General features: G+C 44.4%; 1 protein-coding gene and 1 long non-coding RNA gene across 7 annotated transcripts in view; one reads left to right on the top strand and one right to left on the bottom strand.

The window, feature by feature from the left end:
* The window catches only part of LOC134909477 (uncharacterized), a 289,430-nt gene that overhangs the window by 55,915 nt on the left and 215,579 nt on the right, over positions 1-17,936 (bottom strand). The window lies entirely within an intron of this gene.
* The window catches only part of MELTF (melanotransferrin), a 273,777-nt gene that overhangs the window by 203,755 nt on the left and 52,086 nt on the right, over positions 1-17,936 (top strand). For all 4 annotated transcript variants that reach the window (XM_063916364.1, XM_063916366.1, XM_063916363.1 and 1 more), the window contains exon 7: positions 13,852-14,039. In XM_063916364.1, the coding sequence (XP_063772434.1) occupies positions 13,852-14,039 (188 nt within the window). The remainder of the gene's footprint in view (positions 1-13,851; positions 14,040-17,936) is intronic.

Raw genomic sequence — 17,936 nt, 5'->3', positions numbered from 1 at the left:
ACTCCTATCCCATTAGCACAGTACCACTACAGACAGCTATTGCTCCTATCTCATTAGCACAGTACCACTACAGACAGCTACTACTCCTATCTCATAAGCACAGTACCATTACAGACAGCTACTACTCCTATCTCATAAGCACAGTACCATTAGACAGCTACTACTCCTATCCCATTAGCACAGTACCACTACAGACAGCTACTACTACTCCTATCCCATTAGCACAGTACCACTACAGACAGCTACTACTCCTATCCCATTAGCACAGTACCACTACAGACAGCTACTACTCCTATCCCATTAGCACAGTACCACTACAGACAGCTATTGCTCCTATCTCATTAGCACAGTACCACTACAGACAGCTACTACTCCTATCTCATAAGCACAGTACCATTACAGACAGCTACTACTCCTATCTCATAAGCACAGTACCATTAGACAGCTACTACTCCTATCCCATTAGCACAGTACCACTACAGACAGCTACTACTACTCCTATCCCATTAGCACAGTACCACTACAGACAGCTACTACTCCTATCCCATTAGCACAGTACCACTACAGACAGCTACTACTCCTATCCCATTAGCACAGTACCATTAGACAGCTACTACTCCTATCTCATAAGCACAGTACCATTACAGACAGCTACTACTACTCCTATCCCATTAGCACAGTACCACTACAGACAGCTACTACTCCTATCCCATTAGCACAGTACCATTAGACAGCTACTACTCCTATCTCATAAGCACAGTACCATTACAGACAGCTACTACTACTCCTATCCCATTAGCACAGTACCACTACAGACAGCTACTACTCCTATCCCATTAGCACAGTACCACTACAGACAGCTACTACTCCTATCTCATTAGCACAGTACCACTACATACAGCTACTACTCCTATATCATTAGCACAGTACCATTAGACAGCTACTACTCCTATCTCATTAGCACAGTACCACTACAGACAGTTACTCCTCCTATCTCATTAGCACAGTACCATTACAGACAGCTACTACTACTCCTATCTCATTAGCACAGTACCACTACAGACAGGTACTACTCCTATCCCATTAGCACAGTACCACTACAGACAGGTACTACTCCTATCTCATTAGCACAGTACCATTACAGACAGCTACTACTACTCCTATCTCATTAGCACAGTACCACTACAGACAACTATTGCTCCTATCTCATTAGCACAGTACCACTACAGACAGCTACTACTCCTATCTCATTAGCACAGTACCACTACAGACAGCTATTGCTCCTATCTCATTAGCACAGTACCTACAGACAGCTACTACTCCTATCTCATTAGCACAGTACCTACAGACAGCTACTACTCCTATCTCATAAGCACAGTACCTACAGACAGGTACTACTCCTATCTCATTAGCACAGTACCATTAGACAGCTACTACTCCTATCTCATTAGCACAGTACCTACAGACAGCTACTACTCCTATCTCATTAGCACAGTACCTACAGACAGCTACTACTCCTATCTCATAAGCACAGTACCTACAGACAGGTACTACTCCTATCTCATAAGCACAGTACCATTACAGACAGCTACTACTACTCCTATCCCATTAGCACAGTACCACTACAGACAGCTACTTCTCCTATCTCATTAGCACAGTACCACTACAGACAGCTACTACTCCTATCTCATTAGCACAGTACCACTACAGACAGCTACTACTCCTATCTCATTAGCACAGTACCACTACAGACAGCTATTGCTCCAATCTCATTAGCACAGTACCACTACAGACAGCTACTACGCCTATCTCATTAGCACAGTACCACTACAGACAGCTATTGCTCCTATCTCATTAGCACAGAACCACTACAGACAGCTACTACTCCTATCTCATTAGCACAATACCACTACAGACAGCTACTACTCCTATCTCATTAGCACAGTACCATTACAGATAGCTATTGCTCCTATCTCATTAGCACAGTACCACTACAGATAGCTATTACTCCTATCTCATTAGCACAGTACCACTACAGACAGGTACTACTCCTATCTCATTAGCACAGTACCATTACAGATAGCTATTGCTCCTATCTCATTAGCACAGTACCACTACAGACAGCTACTACGCCTATCTCATTAGCACAGTACCACTACAGACAGCTATTGCTCCTATCTCATTAGCACAGTACCATTACAGACAGCTACTACTCCTGTCTCATTAGCACAGTACCATTACATATAGCTATTGCTCCTATCTCATTAGCACAGTACCACTACAGATAGCTATTGCTCCTATCTCATTAGCACAGTACCACTACAGACATCTACTACTCCTATCTCATTAGCACAGTACCATTACAGATAGCTATTGCTCCTATCTCATTAGCACAGTACCATTACAGACAGCTACTACTCCTGTCTAATTAGCACAGTACCACTACATACAGCTACTACTCCTATCTCATTAGCACAGTACCACTACAGACAGCTACTACTCCTATCTCATTAGCACAGTACCATTACAGATAGCTATTGCTCCTATCTCATTAGCACAGTACCACTACAGATAGCTATTACTCCTATCTCATTAGCACAGTACCACTACAGACAGGTACTACTCCTATCTCATTAGCACAGTACCATTACAGATAGCTATTGCTCCTATCTCATTAGCACAGTACCACTACAGACAGCTACTACGCCTATCTCATTAGCACAGTACCACTACAGACAGCTATTGCTCCTATCTCATTAGCACAGTACCATTACAGACAGCTACTACTCCTATCTCATTAGCACAGTACCATTACATATAGCTATTGCTCCTATCTCATTAGCACAGTACCACTACAGATAGCTATTGCTCCTATCTCATTAGCACAGTACCACTACAGACATCTACTACTCCTATCTCATTAGCACAGTACCATTACAGACAGCTACTACTCCTATCTCATTAGCACAGTACCACTACATACAGCTACTACTCCTATCTCATTAGCACAGTACCACTACAGATAGCTATTGCTCCTATCGCATTAGCACAGTACCACTACAGACAGCTACTACTCCTATCTCATTAGCACAGTACCACTACAGACAGCTACTACTCCTATCTCATTAGCACAGTACCACTACAGATAGCTATTGCTCCTATCGCATTAGCACAGTACCACTACAGACAGCTACTACTCCTATCTCATTAGCACAGTACCACTACAGATAGCTACTACTCCTATCTCATAAGCACAGTACCATTAGACAGCTACTACTCCTATCTCATTAGCACAGTACCATTACAGACAGCTACTACTACTCCTATCTCATTAGCACAGTACCACTACAGATAGCTATTGCTCCTATCCCATTAGCACAGTACCACTACATACAGCTACTACTCCTATCTCATAAGCACAGTACCATTACAGACAGCTACTACTCCTATCCCATTAGCACAGTACCACTACAGACAGCTATTGCTCCTATCTCATTAGCACAGTACCACTACAGACAGCTACTACTCCTATCTCATAAGCACAGTACCATTACAGACAGCTACTACTCCTATCTCATAAGCACAGTACCATTAGACAGCTACTACTCCTATCCCATTAGCACAGTACCACTACAGACAGCTACTACTACTCCTATCCCATTAGCACAGTACCACTACAGACAGCTACTACTCCTATCCCATTAGCACAGTACCACTACAGACAGCTACTACTCCTATCCCATTAGCACAGTACCACTACAGACAGCTATTGCTCCTATCTCATTAGCACAGTACCACTACAGACAGCTACTACTCCTATCTCATAAGCACAGTACCATTACAGACAGCTACTACTCCTATCTCATAAGCACAGTACCATTAGACAGCTACTACTCCTATCCCATTAGCACAGTACCACTACAGACAGCTACTACTACTCCTATCCCATTAGCACAGTACCACTACAGACAGCTACTACTCCTATCCCATTAGCACAGTACCACTACAGACAGCTACTACTCCTATCCCATTAGCACAGTACCATTAGACAGCTACTACTCCTATCTCATAAGCACAGTACCATTACAGACAGCTACTACTACTCCTATCCCATTAGCACAGTACCACTACAGACAGCTACTACTCCTATCCCATTAGCACAGTACCATTAGACAGCTACTACTCCTATCTCATAAGCACAGTACCATTACAGACAGCTACTACTACTCCTATCCCATTAGCACAGTACCACTACAGACAGCTACTACTCCTATCCCATTAGCACAGTACCACTACAGACAGCTACTACTCCTATCTCATTAGCACAGTACCACTACATACAGCTACTACTCCTATATCATTAGCACAGTACCATTAGACAGCTACTACTCCTATCTCATTAGCACAGTACCACTACAGACAGTTACTCCTCCTATCTCATTAGCACAGTACCATTACAGACAGCTACTACTACTCCTATCTCATTAGCACAGTACCACTACAGACAGGTACTACTCCTATCCCATTAGCACAGTACCACTACAGACAGGTACTACTCCTATCTCATTAGCACAGTACCATTACAGACAGCTACTACTACTCCTATCTCATTAGCACAGTACCACTACAGACAACTATTGCTCCTATCTCATTAGCACAGTACCACTACAGACAGCTACTACTCCTATCTCATTAGCACAGTACCACTACAGACAGCTATTGCTCCTATCTCATTAGCACAGTACCATTACAGACAGCTACTACTCCTATCTCATTAGCACAGTACCATTACATATAGCTATTGCTCCTATCTCATTAGCACAGTACCACTACAGATAGCTATTGCTCCTATCTCATTAGCACAGTACCACTACAGACATCTACTACTCCTATCTCATTAGCACAGTACCATTACAGACAGCTACTACTCCTATCTCATTAGCACAGTACCACTACATACAGCTACTACTCCTATCTCATTAGCACAGTACCACTACAGATAGCTATTGCTCCTATCGCATTAGCACAGTACCACTACAGACAGCTACTACTCCTATCTCATTAGCACAGTACCACTACAGACAGCTACTACTCCTATCTCATTAGCACAGTACCACTACAGATAGCTATTGCTCCTATCGCATTAGCACAGTACCACTACAGACAGCTACTACTCCTATCTCATTAGCACAGTACCACTACAGATAGCTACTACTCCTATCTCATAAGCACAGTACCATTAGACAGCTACTACTCCTATCTCATTAGCACAGTACCATTACAGACAGCTACTACTACTCCTATCTCATTAGCACAGTACCACTACAGATAGCTATTGCTCCTATCCCATTAGCACAGTACCACTACATACAGCTACTACTCCTATCTCATAAGCACAGTACCATTACAGACAGCTACTACTCCTATCCCATTAGCACAGTACCACTACAGACAGCTATTGCTCCTATCTCATTAGCACAGTACCACTACAGACAGCTACTACTCCTATCTCATAAGCACAGTACCATTACAGACAGCTACTACTCCTATCTCATAAGCACAGTACCATTAGACAGCTACTACTCCTATCCCATTAGCACAGTACCACTACAGACAGCTACTACTACTCCTATCCCATTAGCACAGTACCACTACAGACAGCTACTACTCCTATCCCATTAGCACAGTACCACTACAGACAGCTACTACTCCTATCCCATTAGCACAGTACCACTACAGACAGCTATTGCTCCTATCTCATTAGCACAGTACCACTACAGACAGCTACTACTCCTATCTCATAAGCACAGTACCATTACAGACAGCTACTACTCCTATCTCATAAGCACAGTACCATTAGACAGCTACTACTCCTATCCCATTAGCACAGTACCACTACAGACAGCTACTACTACTCCTATCCCATTAGCACAGTACCACTACAGACAGCTACTACTCCTATCCCATTAGCACAGTACCACTACAGACAGCTACTACTCCTATCCCATTAGCACAGTACCATTAGACAGCTACTACTCCTATCTCATAAGCACAGTACCATTACAGACAGCTACTACTACTCCTATCCCATTAGCACAGTACCACTACAGACAGCTACTACTCCTATCCCATTAGCACAGTACCATTAGACAGCTACTACTCCTATCTCATAAGCACAGTACCATTACAGACAGCTACTACTACTCCTATCCCATTAGCACAGTACCACTACAGACAGCTACTACTCCTATCCCATTAGCACAGTACCACTACAGACAGCTACTACTCCTATCTCATTAGCACAGTACCACTACATACAGCTACTACTCCTATATCATTAGCACAGTACCATTAGACAGCTACTACTCCTATCTCATTAGCACAGTACCACTACAGACAGTTACTCCTCCTATCTCATTAGCACAGTACCATTACAGACAGCTACTACTACTCCTATCTCATTAGCACAGTACCACTACAGACAGGTACTACTCCTATCCCATTAGCACAGTACCACTACAGACAGGTACTACTCCTATCTCATTAGCACAGTACCATTACAGACAGCTACTACTACTCCTATCTCATTAGCACAGTACCACTACAGACAACTATTGCTCCTATCTCATTAGCACAGTACCACTACAGACAGCTACTACTCCTATCTCATTAGCACAGTACCACTACAGACAGCTATTGCTCCTATCTCATTAGCACAGTACCTACAGACAGCTACTACTCCTATCTCATTAGCACAGTACCTACAGACAGCTACTACTCCTATCTCATAAGCACAGTACCTACAGACAGGTACTACTCCTATCTCATTAGCACAGTACCATTAGACAGCTACTACTCCTATCTCATTAGCACAGTACCTACAGACAGCTACTACTCCTATCTCATTAGCACAGTACCTACAGACAGCTACTACTCCTATCTCATAAGCACAGTACCTACAGACAGGTACTACTCCTATCTCATAAGCACAGTACCATTACAGACAGCTACTACTACTCCTATCCCATTAGCACAGTACCACTACAGACAGCTACTTCTCCTATCTCATTAGCACAGTACCACTACAGACAGCTACTACTCCTATCTCATTAGCACAGTACCACTACAGACAGCTACTACTCCTATCTCATTAGCACAGTACCACTACAGACAGCTATTGCTCCAATCTCATTAGCACAGTACCACTACAGACAGCTACTACGCCTATCTCATTAGCACAGTACCACTACAGACAGCTATTGCTCCTATCTCATTAGCACAGAACCACTACAGACAGCTACTACTCCTATCTCATTAGCACAATACCACTACAGACAGCTACTACTCCTATCTCATTAGCACAGTACCATTACAGATAGCTATTGCTCCTATCTCATTAGCACAGTACCACTACAGATAGCTATTACTCCTATCTCATTAGCACAGTACCACTACAGACAGGTACTACTCCTATCTCATTAGCACAGTACCATTACAGATAGCTATTGCTCCTATCTCATTAGCACAGTACCACTACAGACAGCTACTACGCCTATCTCATTAGCACAGTACCACTACAGACAGCTATTGCTCCTATCTCATTAGCACAGTACCATTACAGACAGCTACTACTCCTGTCTCATTAGCACAGTACCATTACATATAGCTATTGCTCCTATCTCATTAGCACAGTACCACTACAGATAGCTATTGCTCCTATCTCATTAGCACAGTACCACTACAGACATCTACTACTCCTATCTCATTAGCACAGTACCATTACAGATAGCTATTGCTCCTATCTCATTAGCACAGTACCATTACAGACAGCTACTACTCCTGTCTAATTAGCACAGTACCACTACATACAGCTACTACTCCTATCTCATTAGCACAGTACCACTACAGACAGCTACTACTCCTATCTCATTAGCACAGTACCATTACAGATAGCTATTGCTCCTATCTCATTAGCACAGTACCACTACAGATAGCTATTACTCCTATCTCATTAGCACAGTACCACTACAGACAGGTACTACTCCTATCTCATTAGCACAGTACCATTACAGATAGCTATTGCTCCTATCTCATTAGCACAGTACCACTACAGACAGCTACTACGCCTATCTCATTAGCACAGTACCACTACAGACAGCTATTGCTCCTATCTCATTAGCACAGTACCATTACAGACAGCTACTACTCCTATCTCATTAGCACAGTACCATTACATATAGCTATTGCTCCTATCTCATTAGCACAGTACCACTACAGATAGCTATTGCTCCTATCTCATTAGCACAGTACCACTACAGACATCTACTACTCCTATCTCATTAGCACAGTACCATTACAGACAGCTACTACTCCTATCTCATTAGCACAGTACCACTACATACAGCTACTACTCCTATCTCATTAGCACAGTACCACTACAGATAGCTATTGCTCCTATCGCATTAGCACAGTACCACTACAGACAGCTACTACTCCTATCTCATTAGCACAGTACCACTACAGACAGCTACTACTCCTATCTCATTAGCACAGTACCACTACAGATAGCTATTGCTCCTATCGCATTAGCACAGTACCACTACAGACAGCTACTACTCCTATCTCATTAGCACAGTACCACTACAGATAGCTACTACTCCTATCTCATAAGCACAGTACCATTAGACAGCTACTACTCCTATCTCATTAGCACAGTACCATTACAGACAGCTACTACTACTCCTATCTCATTAGCACAGTACCACTACAGATAGCTATTGCTCCTATCCCATTAGCACAGTACCACTACATACAGCTACTACTCCTATCTCATAAGCACAGTACCATTACAGACAGCTACTACTCCTATCCCATTAGCACAGTACCACTACAGACAGCTATTGCTCCTATCTCATTAGCACAGTACCACTACAGACAGCTACTACTCCTATCTCATAAGCACAGTACCATTACAGACAGCTACTACTCCTATCTCATAAGCACAGTACCATTAGACAGCTACTACTCCTATCCCATTAGCACAGTACCACTACAGACAGCTACTACTACTCCTATCCCATTAGCACAGTACCACTACAGACAGCTACTACTCCTATCCCATTAGCACAGTACCACTACAGACAGCTACTACTCCTATCCCATTAGCACAGTACCACTACAGACAGCTATTGCTCCTATCTCATTAGCACAGTACCACTACAGACAGCTACTACTCCTATCTCATAAGCACAGTACCATTACAGACAGCTACTACTCCTATCTCATAAGCACAGTACCATTAGACAGCTACTACTCCTATCCCATTAGCACAGTACCACTACAGACAGCTACTACTACTCCTATCCCATTAGCACAGTACCACTACAGACAGCTACTACTCCTATCCCATTAGCACAGTACCACTACAGACAGCTACTACTCCTATCCCATTAGCACAGTACCATTAGACAGCTACTACTCCTATCTCATAAGCACAGTACCATTACAGACAGCTACTACTACTCCTATCCCATTAGCACAGTACCACTACAGACAGCTACTACTCCTATCCCATTAGCACAGTACCATTAGACAGCTACTACTCCTATCTCATAAGCACAGTACCATTACAGACAGCTACTACTACTCCTATCCCATTAGCACAGTACCACTACAGACAGCTACTACTCCTATCCCATTAGCACAGTACCACTACAGACAGCTACTACTCCTATCTCATTAGCACAGTACCACTACATACAGCTACTACTCCTATATCATTAGCACAGTACCATTAGACAGCTACTACTCCTATCTCATTAGCACAGTACCACTACAGACAGTTACTCCTCCTATCTCATTAGCACAGTACCATTACAGACAGCTACTACTACTCCTATCTCATTAGCACAGTACCACTACAGACAGGTACTACTCCTATCCCATTAGCACAGTACCACTACAGACAGGTACTACTCCTATCTCATTAGCACAGTACCATTACAGACAGCTACTACTACTCCTATCTCATTAGCACAGTACCACTACAGACAACTATTGCTCCTATCTCATTAGCACAGTACCACTACAGACAGCTACTACTCCTATCTCATTAGCACAGTACCACTACAGACAGCTATTGCTCCTATCTCATTAGCACAGTACCATTACAGACAGCTACTACTCCTATCTCATTAGCACAGTACCATTACATATAGCTATTGCTCCTATCTCATTAGCACAGTACCACTACAGATAGCTATTGCTCCTATCTCATTAGCACAGTACCACTACAGACATCTACTACTCCTATCTCATTAGCACAGTACCATTACAGACAGCTACTACTCCTATCTCATTAGCACAGTACCACTACATACAGCTACTACTCCTATCTCATTAGCACAGTACCACTACAGATAGCTATTGCTCCTATCGCATTAGCACAGTACCACTACAGACAGCTACTACTCCTATCTCATTAGCACAGTACCACTACAGACAGCTACTACTCCTATCTCATTAGCACAGTACCACTACAGATAGCTATTGCTCCTATCGCATTAGCACAGTACCACTACAGACAGCTACTACTCCTATCTCATTAGCACAGTACCACTACAGATAGCTACTACTCCTATCTCATAAGCACAGTACCATTAGACAGCTACTACTCCTATCTCATTAGCACAGTACCATTACAGACAGCTACTACTACTCCTATCTCATTAGCACAGTACCACTACAGATAGCTATTGCTCCTATCCCATTAGCACAGTACCACTACATACAGCTACTACTCCTATCTCATAAGCACAGTACCATTACAGACAGCTACTACTCCTATCCCATTAGCACAGTACCACTACAGACAGCTATTGCTCCTATCTCATTAGCACAGTACCACTACAGACAGCTACTACTCCTATCTCATAAGCACAGTACCATTACAGACAGCTACTACTCCTATCTCATAAGCACAGTACCATTAGACAGCTACTACTCCTATCCCATTAGCACAGTACCACTACAGACAGCTACTACTACTCCTATCCCATTAGCACAGTACCACTACAGACAGCTACTACTCCTATCCCATTAGCACAGTACCACTACAGACAGCTACTACTCCTATCCCATTAGCACAGTACCACTACAGACAGCTATTGCTCCTATCTCATTAGCACAGTACCACTACAGACAGCTACTACTCCTATCTCATAAGCACAGTACCATTACAGACAGCTACTACTCCTATCTCATAAGCACAGTACCATTAGACAGCTACTACTCCTATCCCATTAGCACAGTACCACTACAGACAGCTACTACTACTCCTATCCCATTAGCACAGTACCACTACAGACAGCTACTACTCCTATCCCATTAGCACAGTACCACTACAGACAGCTACTACTCCTATCCCATTAGCACAGTACCACTACAGACAGCTATTGCTCCTATCTCATTAGCACAGTACCACTACAGACAGCTACTACTCCTATCTCATAAGCACAGTACCATTACAGACAGCTACTACTCCTATCTCATAAGCACAGTACCATTAGACAGCTACTACTCCTATCCCATTAGCACAGTACCACTACAGACAGCTACTACTACTCCTATCCCATTAGCACAGTACCACTACAGACAGCTACTACTCCTATCCCATTAGCACAGTACCACTACAGACAGCTACTACTCCTATCCCATTAGCACAGTACCATTAGACAGCTACTACTCCTATCTCATAAGCACAGTACCATTACAGACAGCTACTACTACTCCTATCCCATTAGCACAGTACCACTACAGACAGCTACTACTCCTATCCCATTAGCACAGTACCATTAGACAGCTACTACTCCTATCTCATAAGCACAGTACCATTACAGACAGCTACTACTACTCCTATCCCATTAGCACAGTACCACTACAGACAGCTACTACTCCTATCCCATTAGCACAGTACCACTACAGACAGCTACTACTCCTATCTCATTAGCACAGTACCACTACATACAGCTACTACTCCTATATCATTAGCACAGTACCATTAGACAGCTACTACTCCTATCTCATTAGCACAGTACCACTACAGACAGTTACTCCTCCTATCTCATTAGCACAGTACCATTACAGACAGCTACTACTACTCCTATCTCATTAGCACAGTACCACTACAGACAGGTACTACTCCTATCCCATTAGCACAGTACCACTACAGACAGGTACTACTCCTATCTCATTAGCACAGTACCATTACAGACAGCTACTACTACTCCTATCTCATTAGCACAGTACCACTACAGACAACTATTGCTCCTATCTCATTAGCACAGTACCACTACAGACAGCTATTGCTCCTATCGCATTAGCACAGTACCACTACAGACAGCTACTACTCCTATCTCATTAGCACAGTACCACTACAGACAGCTACTACTCCTATCTCATTAGCACAGTACCTACAGACAGCTACTACTCCTATCTCATTAGCACAGTACCTACAGACAGCTACTACTCCTATCTCATAAGCACAGTACCTACAGACAGGTACTACTCCTATCTCATTAGCACAGTACCATTAGACAGCTACTACTCCTATCTCATTAGCACAGTACCTACAGACAGCTACTACTCCTATCTCATTAGCACAGTACCTACAGACAGCTACTACTCCTATCTCATAAGCACAGTACCTACAGACAGCTACTACTCCTATCTCATAAGCACAGTACCATTACAGACAGCTACTACTACTCCTATCTCATTAGCACAGTACCACTACAGACAGCTACTACTCCTATCTCATTAGCACAGTACCTACAGACAGCTACTACTCCTATCTCATTAGCACAGTACCTACAGACAGCTACTACTCCTATCTCATAAGCACAGTACCTACAGACAGGTACTACTCCTATCTCATTAGCACAGTACCATTAGACAGCTACTACTCCTATCTCATTAGCACAGTACCTACAGACAGCTACTACTCCTATCTCATTAGCACAGTACCTACAGACAGCTACTACTCCTATCTCATAAGCACAGTACCTACAGACAGCTACTACTCCTATCTCATAAGCACAGTACCATTACAGACAGCTACTACTACTCCTATCCCATTAGCACAGTACCATACCTCCCAACTGTCCCGATTCCAGCGGGACAATCCCGTTATTCGGACACTGTCCCTCCCATGGATAGAAGTGTCCCGCGGGTGAGGGGGCAGTTGGGGGAGCCTTTGATCACCCACCGTTCTGCTCTGCAAAGCAGCGAGTGATCTCTGAATAGATGCAGTGCGCACGTGCACGGTATCTATTCAGTGCTGGGAGGGGAGCGCTGGGCAAGCCCCTAAAAGGCTGGAGCCCGCGGTGAGTGGGGGGGGGGGGGGGTGCTGCAGCGGTGAATAGATGCTGTAGGCTTGCCCCCTCAGTGCCAAAAATGGGGGGGGGGTTCGTGATTGTGGCACTCCCGTGAAGCCACACCCCATTTTACATAGGCCATGCCCTTTTTTGGATGCGGGCACGACTTCGCCACACCGTTGTCCCGATCACTGCTTTAGAAATGTTGGGAGGTATGGAGCTTACATTCTACAGGGGAGGGGTAGACAGATGGGGTAAACAGTGAGCATGGAATAGAGGCTTAGGGTGAGGGATGACTGGGTTTGATGATGAAGTGGGTCTTGAGAGCCCATTTTAAGTTTGTTAAAAGACAGAAGTACTAAGGATAAGACTGATTAATAAACAGAAGCTCTGTTGGAATTGTAGGACTACGTACCTATTGCTAGAGGGTCTCATGGGCTGTTTTTAACGTAGCTCTTATTGTATAAATCTGCATCAGGCATGAATTCGGCTGCATGGGCTAAGGAAGTCTTGTCCTCGGATTACCAGCTGCTGTGTCGTGATGGTTCTCGTGCGGATATCACTGGGTGGAGACAGTGTAACCTGGCCCGGGTCCCGGCTCGTGCTGTTGTGGTCAGACCTGATGTGGATGGATCTCTTATTTACAAGGCGCTTGATGAAGGGCAGGTGGGTGCACTGTACTCTCAGAAGTAACATTTGTACATCTGCGTATGGAATTGAATGGCTGGAGCTCTCTTCACTGTCCCTCTCTGAGGTATACTGCTGCTATTGTAGGGATGGGAGCATAGGGAAGTTGTAGCAGAGTAAAGATGTGCTACCAGTAAGTTGGCTGCATTTGACCTGTTGGCCCTATTTTGGAATCCCCAGATTTATAGTGTATATTGCCTAATATTAGAGTACAGATATAGCCACGTTCATCCAGCCTACGTCACAGCAACATGGGCACACTTGTCGCGGGTGTGACTTAGCACGCTGGGCTGCAACTAGTCGCACCTGCGATTGGCTCCATAGAAAGCCTATGATCGCGGACTGGATGAACGTGACTACATCTGTATATTGTACGGAAAACTTGTGGAGTTTTTATAAATGACTGCATATTCATCTAATTCTAATTCATTTTCTTAATTGTTCTTCACTAACAATATTCATAACTGTTAAGTAAGCACATGCATGAGTAATTTCTTGCACCAGGTATAGGATTGGTGCAAGTGCGCACCTGTAAAGATGACGCCACTGGCTGTGGGGAGTGGATTAATAACTAGAGGGAGCTCTAGGGATTAGGGATAAGGATAGTGGTCAGATACTTACTGGAAAGCAGGAAGATCTGATGTCTGACCCGGAAGTTACGATCACATGACTGCCGAAAATTTGAGCCACTGCAGCCTCCAGAAGGTAAATCGCTGCTGGGCCAGGACGAAATGTCGACAGTCTAACATGTTGACATTTCATTACTGTCTACACGAATGTTGACATGGGCTATGTTGACATTATGACCATGGGGAATCCAGTTAGCTGCACGGTTTACCCTCCAGCTAATTGATCATGCTGCCCTGCACGCTAACTAGAAAGTGTGAGCATTAGATGCAGAGGGGTGCATTTTGCATGGGATCAGTGGATTTCCTTACATTTACATTAAAGCTAATTGGCTATCTCTTCCCCATGTGGTCTGATCAATTAGCTGCTGGGTAAATCTGGTGGCCAATTGAATTCCCCCTTGTGTCTGTTGACATTTCGTACCCAACCCACGGAAAAACAATAAGCCCCAACCATCAAGGTTCATATTTTTCTGCCTTGTCGGTTTGGTTCCAGAGAAAAATTGCGACGTTACCTGATGTACAAACGTTCACTCAGGGTGTGTTGCGGATTCAACCTCCCTATGTCCTGACTGTGGCCCGTTGGGACTTGTCGGTGGTTTTGGAGGCATTGCAAGGGTCTCTGTTTGAGCTTCTTGAATCTGCAGACCTTAAGTGGCTTTCTCGTAAGGTATTGTTTCTGCTGGCTATTGCCTCTGCTAGACGGGTGTCAGAATTGGGTGCCTTATCTTGTAGGTCACCATATCTGATTTTTCACCGTGATCGGGCGGTTCTTAGAACACGTCCCGGGTATTTACCTAAGGTGGTGTCTTCTTTCCACCTTAATCAGGAGATTGTGGTTCCGGCCTTTGCCTCTCCTGAATTGTCTTCCAAAGAGCGGTCTTTGTATGAGCTCTCCGTATCTACGTGAAGAGAACTGCCTCCATCAAGAAGTCGGATTCTCTCTTTGTTCTGTTTGGTTTTCTCAAACGTGGCTGGCCTGCTCAGAAGCAGACCCTAGCCAGATGGATTAGAATGGTGATTGCAAATGCTTATGTACAGACTGGCCTTCCAGCTCCTTCTACCATAAAGGCCCATTCTACTCGGTCGGTTGGACCTTCTTGGGCGGCCCGCCGTGGTGCGACCCTTGAATAATTGTGTAAGGCGGCTATGTGGTCCTCAGTGAACATGTTCATAAGGTTCTATGCCTTTGATACTTCCACCTCCCAGGGTGCTTCTTTTGGACGCCGGGTTCTTGTGCCCGCTAGAGTGCGTCCCCTCCCATAACGAACTGCTTTAGGACATCCCAGAAAACGAGATTTATGGTAAGAACTTACCGTTGTTAAATCTCTTTCTGCGAGGTACACTGGGCTCCACAGGGCGCCCACCCTGACGCACTTAGCTTCTTTGGGTTGGTATGGCATTAGCCGCTGACACTTTCTCCTGTCGTGAGAGTGTGGTGTATGTGGCTACTAACCGTTGTCGTCTCTTTTACCTGCTACTGCTTTGGACTGGTTAATAAAAACTGAGCTCCTGTGCACGGAGACGGTGTTATAGGGGAGGCGGAGCTATGCATTCTGGGAACAGTCAAAGCTTTTAGCCTGTTGGTGCCTCAGCTCAAGATCCTACTGTACACCCCGATGTTATCCCAGAAAGAGATTTAACAACGGTAAATTCTTACCATAAATCTCGTTTTTTTTAGTAAGACCATCACTCATGCTGGTGAGATCACAAGGCAGCACTGCGATATGCAGGCATTTGTCCAGCTTTCTCTGCCCCTGGCAGAGAAAGCTTAGCGGGACCTGGCTCCAATAAACAGCTGTGTGTGTCTGATGGACACACAAGCTGATCACAGTGTAAAAAGAAAAGAAAAAAAAAAACCAAAACCCATACTCACCTGTCCAGGGAGCCAGTGTCCGCTGCTCTGGTGAGCGCTGCTGGGCACCGGGTCCCCCATGTGCTGCAATGTGACCCCGATGCAATAAAGTGACGCTGCAAAGTGGCAGCTCACTTTACAGCACTGGGGGTCACTGCAGGGCACAGGATCCGGCGCCGGGCAGCCCAGCAGAAGCAGCGCGGACCAGCTTCCTGGACAGGTGAGTATATTGATCTGCTGGTACGGAAGTCCGCGGTGCACGGGGGTAGTTGCAACGGGGCGGGGGGTCGACCAGGCGGCGGCGGTGGTGGTGGCGGGGGCTGGGCATGTGCAGCAGGACATCTGTGTATTTTTTAATGAAAAATACCCCGATGATGCTGCGGAGTGTCATCACAGGGACAGAGCTTGACCGCAAGCTCTGTCCCAGCATGAGATAATTGATACATCGCTGCAATGTAATCAATTATCGCAGTGCGAGTTTGGGCGATTTTTTATCACCTGTCATCCGCATCCTGAATGCAGATGGTGATAAATAGGCCCCTTAGTCTTAATGCTTGTGAGTGCTGCAGGCTCAAGTCAAAATTGATGTGAAGCGAAGCAAAGTGAACATTTAATTGGCTTTGAGAATACAAAATACACACATTAATATAACACCCATTTATACAAGACCTTATACATTTATTGGCTAATATTTACATTGTATAGATGCGTAAGGAATATGAAAATGTCTTTTTAGTAGAGGTTTTACCCTACCCCATTTTTGACCAAGTTTGGCTATGTATGCATTAGGAAACATAATGCAGATGACAAAATATCTAATATAAAAATCAAGTATCCATACAAAGTGACAGAAAACCACTGTGGAGACCTCCCATTGCATGATATTCAATGTGAAGTATGTTTGTGCAACTACTAGAGAAATACAAATCCAAAATAGGACAGTGCAAAAACTCAGTTCAATAAAAGTCTCTCTGTTCCTTGACAGCGATGTCTTATTTTCACTTTCATTTTGAAGGACTTCCTTGTAAAGTACATTTTTAGTCTTTTCAACAGGCTGGAGACTGGCCAGGCTGTCAGAGGTGCTGACTCTGGAACAAGCAACATACGACTGGCCACTCCTCAGATCCACACCAGCCACTTTCAATCTCTGCCGCTGAACTTTGTTAATTGTCATGGCATAGCAGACCTTTACCGGGTACTGCAGCCATTAGAACTGGAAGTGGTAGTTTGATGGGAGCAGAGGAGTTATCTGAAAGAAGACAGTCTCTCCCTGGCCAACGCCTGTGAATATTGGATCCTAATTCAGACCTAGTCGCTGCAGTGGTACACAGGCTGAAGGCCAGCGCAGAAGCCACACTGCAAGTGCGCACACAGTGAGATGCAATCGTGCAATCG

The sequence above is a fragment of the Pseudophryne corroboree genome, chromosome 4 (genome assembly GCF_028390025.1).
Source record: "Pseudophryne corroboree isolate aPseCor3 chromosome 4, aPseCor3.hap2, whole genome shotgun sequence".
NCBI lineage: Eukaryota > Metazoa > Chordata > Amphibia > Anura > Myobatrachidae > Pseudophryne > Pseudophryne corroboree.
The sequence above is the reverse complement of the archived record's forward strand: the minus strand, read 5'-3'. Positions and strand labels throughout refer to the sequence as shown.